This window comes from Glycine soja, chromosome 10 (assembly GCF_004193775.1).
Source record: "Glycine soja cultivar W05 chromosome 10, ASM419377v2, whole genome shotgun sequence".
Lineage (NCBI taxonomy): Eukaryota > Viridiplantae > Streptophyta > Magnoliopsida > Fabales > Fabaceae > Glycine > Glycine soja.
The window spans coordinates 40,322,763-40,328,096 of NC_041011.1; the positions used below are offsets into that span (position 1 = coordinate 40,322,763).

The following is a 5,334-nucleotide window of genomic DNA, read 5'->3' on the forward strand; positions in this document are numbered from 1 at the left end:
CCTTATATATTCAGTTTTACAATTTTGGTATACTTTATTCTACGAAGTTGTAATTTACGTTTAATGGCAGCATTTGGGATACTTAATCAGGAAAATGACACTAATTTTTGTTATTCAATAATGAGTAGTGAGTTATGTGTTATGAGGTATGACTTTTGAACCGTAAAGTCTAGAGTTCACAACTTAAAAGTTGTAACACACATAATTAGTGAAAATAACAATATGTAAAATTATCATAAATTTTGAAAATTTTACTTGTTAAAATTAATGTCTTTTTCTTTAACTGGGTTTTTTTTTTCCTTCAAAATCTTAATTTTTCGTTTTTTTTTTCTATTTTATCCCCTGCCATCAAGACAGAGGGTAAGGTGGCAATATGTGGAACACTAGGATATGTATTTTCCCACCAATAAAAAAGAAAGAGAATAATAGATAATTAATTCAAGTATGAGTAACGTGGTAACCCCCAACCGAAGCAAAGCACAAGGGTCTTCATTGTCTTGATCATATATGCTCTAGGACAAGTTGAACAATGAATGAACATGATTCATGGACTTGGGCAAGATCGTTTTCGCCATAATAGGCTTCTCCTCGTCCTTCTTATTTTGCGTGCCGAACATAAAGAAATGGCAGAAGAAACAAGTGGCCGCAGAGAAACTAAAAATCGTTAGCGAGGCATTGGAAGCTGCAGAAGAAAGAGCAGTGAGATTTCAACAAAGACATGACAGAATACTGAGCCAAATATGCGCGTCTTACTTGACCAATACAGAGGTGGTTGAAGCATTAGCGGGTGCTCGAGCAACCATGAACCAGGCATTGGACTTTGCAGTTGAATTGAGGAAAATTCAGTTTAGAATCATTGCTTCTTTCCCCGATGCAATCGATGTTCTGTTGGATACGTCAAAACAGACTCCAACAAATATACGGATCTTAGGCCCTTCAAGAGGTGCTTGAAGTTGAATTCCTCTTTATTGATTGTAATGTGCTTCCTTTATATTTGCATACACATTACCATTTTCGTGGCATAATTGTATGTGTTTATTTAGTCTGTTTTAGTAAGGTCTATATATTTTAGATGAGTATGAACATTAGGCAATTTAGGCTGGCATCCATTGTTCCAATCTCTTTTCTGTCCATTTCCTTTTTGGTTAAATTGTCAGCTTAAGAATGTTGAATTACAGAGAGACTTGACCATTCTTTATGAAATATTTTTTTATTTATTTTGAAAAAATCATTTTGAATCTTTTTTTTCTCTAATTTAAAAGGCAAAGTTGTCTAATTAAATTCACCTATATCAAAACTATGAAACTTAACTAATGTTAGAGGAAAAAAAAGTCATAAACAAAGTAAAAATCATGTAAAGATTGAGTCTCATGTAATTGAAAAACTAAAAATTTATATTTTTTTCTAATTGCTGCTCGACTAAATTGAATTGTCATCATATTTATAACCCCTTTTCTTGTTTGAGCATTAGTTGAATTGTCTTGTTTTTTATGCAAGTGAATTTGTTATAACAACTTTCACATCTTGAGCCACTTAAAGGAACAAAATCATATCCTAAAATAGAAAACAGCCACTATTTCAAAAGTGGATGACATTAACCCAAATTTAAGAGATAAAAGATAAAAGACTAAAAGAATATTTTAAAGGATAAAAAAGCCAAAACAAAGTTTAGGTAAAAGATAACAGTCCAAGATCATATGTTAGAAAAAAAAATTATATATCAGTCAATCACTATAAATTATCCTCTTCCTATCTTTTTTGTACATATCTATTTCAATTTAAGAAGAGTCTTATGTCTCATTTTAAATTATTTGTGCAAAAAAAAAAAAAAAGACTAGTAGAGGTGTCCCCTCAAATCCACCAATTTCAGGCGAGTCTATTGTTCGGTACTAGTTCCCAGGGTTTCTTAAGGCGTTACCTTGCCCATCATTGAAATTTACCGAAAGCTGTTATATATAGCAAAAGTGTAACGAGTTTGGAGCGAATGCAGCTGACAATTCATTCTAATTTATAATAAGGTGTTAATATATACAAGCCAACAGAGTGAACCAACCGGATAACATTAGTGGATTTAGCAATACTCATATTTACAGTTTACACGTTATAAATAACGAGGTAAACAGAAAATTCAAATAGTGTTCACAGCAAGTGCCATGCATCCATACTAGACTAGAATGTCTCCTCTGCCTTTAGGAAATTGTAATATTCAAGTTGGGTCATCTCTCCACCGGCTGCAGAATCAAACTGACATCGATAGAAGCTGCATAACAATTTCAATGAAGATTCACATCAAATTTTTAATTCACAGGAAAAAGAGCAAGTCAAAGACAAGGAATTAATGATCATTTTGGCATACAGTTAAATCTGTCACATCATTCTCTATTTATTTGTCTACCTATGTAAATGCCCTCATTTAAATCATTTTATCTATTTGTTTTAAGATATAATGTTTCCCAAAACTGGCATCATTTATCGGTTATATCATAAATTATAAGCATATGGAAAAAATTATATATAAAAACAAAAATATAATGATGAAGCTAGTCGTCTGGTGGCAATATTGAAGAAGCATCTTAACCTTGAATTTTTTAAAAAGGAAAACAAATAAATAAGCACAAAACCTGAATGAAGCCACCAACCTTGGTCAATTTTAGCAAAGCAATGCATATGTATACAAATAAATAAAAGTTTGATGGCTTCAAAGTTTAGTCCTTAAATCATTATTCCACCATAATGAATGCCTAATATCTCTTAAGCAACACCTTTCCCCTCTTTCCAAAGGAAAAAAAAAAAAAGCAGAGCATGACAAACTAAAGAGTGCACAGATATGATTCATTACTGACATACCTGCCATCCATGCCTAGTATTACAACTGTATTCTTTTGATGGCCAAATGCAACAACATATTGCAAACCTTCTTGCAAGCGAAATTGAGCCACAGACCACTCTGAGCTAAAATACTTAGGCAGCACACCTACAAAACAGACAAAATTAGATGCTCGTGAGAACAATTTTCAATACAAAATTCTTAATTTCCAGACTAAATTAAACTTGGTAATGTTACAGTGACAAAGGTTCTAAAACATGGTCCAAGTTCTCAATTGTAGTTGCATCAATCGCATTTGTTTGCAATCTGAAGGATTGTGACTGCAACCATAACCACAATTTAAAACCTCAAAAGCAACAATTTGCTTTTCTAGTTCTTTCGCAATCAGTAAGCAAGGCACCAAATTTCCACACAAGATCATTCGCAAATAACTCATGGCAGACAAACCTTTAAAAAAGGAAAGAGATGAAACCGCAGTGGGGCTAGAAGGATTTGCCTCAGAAGTACCATGTGATCTGTCATGCCCCAACAGTCCGGAATCTACCTTGAGGTTGAAAACATGAACGGTCCCCTTGTCACTTGAGACAGCCAGCCACTGCGCAGTAGGAGAAAAAGCAAGGCAGTATATCTCTGCTCTGTCTGCACCCCGCCGTACCTGAAAATCATCACCCCCACACATTCCCATTCAAACCTCCAAAACACTTTGAAACCACTAACATCTCAAAACATTAAAAGCAATTTATTTCTCAACAAAGTTACTAAGCACACATTAAGTTCCAACAATCCAACTCCTATCAAATTAATTTGAGCAAATCACACTAACAGCCCCCTATGGTTTCTTGAAATTCCACATGTAACCATGTAAAGGTTATTTGAAATACATTACACTAACACAGTAACACCCATATAACCATGTAAAGGTATCATGTGAATATCAAAGACAGAGGGTACCGTGTGCGATAGCAAGAAAGCAAAGGATTTGTAGAATGATTAAACAGAGGAAAAAACATAGATGCTTTTGGTGTTGTTCTTCGATCAAAGTTAGAGTTTCATCCCTCGATAATTAACAAAGTGAAACTTTAATTTTGATTGGAAAACAACACTAAACATAGATGCAATTCCTTAAGAGCTTTAGCTACATTTCTTCAACTAAGAGTTGACGTTTCATCGCAATAACCTCCGTTGATATTTAATGCAAACCAACCTTTGTCATATAAATAACCGAAGTGAAACTCTAATTCCGATCAGAAAAAACACTAAAAACACATAAGCCAAATGCGATTGAATTTATTCATTCATTCACCTCTTGGAGCAGTGAACCGTCGAGGGTATTGAAGAGCCTAACGAGTGTGCCCTTGGAGCTGGCGGTGGCAAGCAACCTCCCATCGTGCGTGAGTGCAAAACACGCGATTCGGGAATCATGAGCCATGATGAACTTGGTCCTCTTGGAAGCGTAGTGCTCAACCCTAACCTGCCCCTTCTGCAACCCGGGGCACACCAACACCATCGTGGCGGAAACATGTGAAAGGTCGCAAAGGCCCTTAGGGTTTACAATCGTCTCAATTTGGTGCAGCACCTTGAGATCGGAGAAGTTGTAGACGAAGATCTTGTGGGCGAGGACGACGACGATTCGGTCGCGGCGGAGACGGACGCCTTTAACTTCGGAGCGGAAGGAGAGCTCGCCGATGCAGCGGGACTGGTGGTCGTCCCAGATCATGACCTTGTTGGGAGGATAGCGGGGTTCGGAGGAGGAGGAGGAGGAGGAGGCGCCGACGAAGGCGAGGATGTTGCAGCGGAAGAGCATGTGGACGAGGGCGACGCCACCGCCGCCGGAGCCGAAGTCGTGGCGGAAGATCTCGCGGAAGGGGTCGCAGTTATAGATGCGGAAGCCGCGGTCGGTGGCGGCGGCGAAGCAACCGGAGTCCTGGTTGAAGGAGAGGTGGAGGAGGGAGGGGGTGTGGGAATCGGTGGTTTGGGGTGGCTCATCGGAACCGAGGGTTTGAGACATTATTATTGGGAATGAATTGCTTGGTTTTGAAGGAAGGTTTTTGTGTTTGGAGGTTGAGTTGGGTTGGATTGGCTTTGGCTTCGTGCTTTGCAAGGGATGTGTTATATACAAGGATGAATGCAACTGAATTATTTGTTTTCCGCCCAGAATCACGGTCGTCAGTTAAGTGAACAACCTATGACCTCTCTCTTGTACTACTAATCCACCGTCTTATTCAAATCATTTTTCAAGGTTAAATATGAATCAAAATATGGAAGAAATAAGATAAAGTTAAAGATATGTGATTTAGTTGAAATAGTGAAGAAATAAGTATAATTACCGAAAACAATAATTAACTGCCATGTTGTTTCAGCCTTTGTCATCCATAATCAATGATTTAATATTTTTGTTAGATGAAATCAAATATCCCTCAATTGTGACTCAATAACTAATCTCTTTATGTATTAAGATTTTTCTGAGGTTGAATTAATATTATTAATTTATTTTTATCTCTAAGGAT

The 5,334-nt window shown here is 36.8% G+C and overlaps 1 protein-coding gene across 1 annotated transcript; it reads right to left on the reverse strand.

Moving 5' to 3' along the window:
- Positions 1–1,974: 1,974 nt before the first annotated feature.
- Positions 1,975–5,051, reverse strand: LOC114372366 (autophagy-related protein 18a-like). Its single transcript, XM_028329877.1, has 4 exons — positions 4,131–5,051; positions 3,275–3,482; positions 2,848–2,974; positions 1,975–2,260 (listed from the first exon to the last, which is right to left on the reverse strand). Exons 1-4 carry the CDS (start codon positions 4,833–4,835, stop codon positions 2,170–2,172), a joined length of 1,131 nt encoding a protein of 376 aa, XP_028185678.1. The 5' UTR covers positions 4,836–5,051; the 3' UTR covers positions 1,975–2,169.
- Positions 5,052–5,334: the final 283 nt, after the last annotated feature.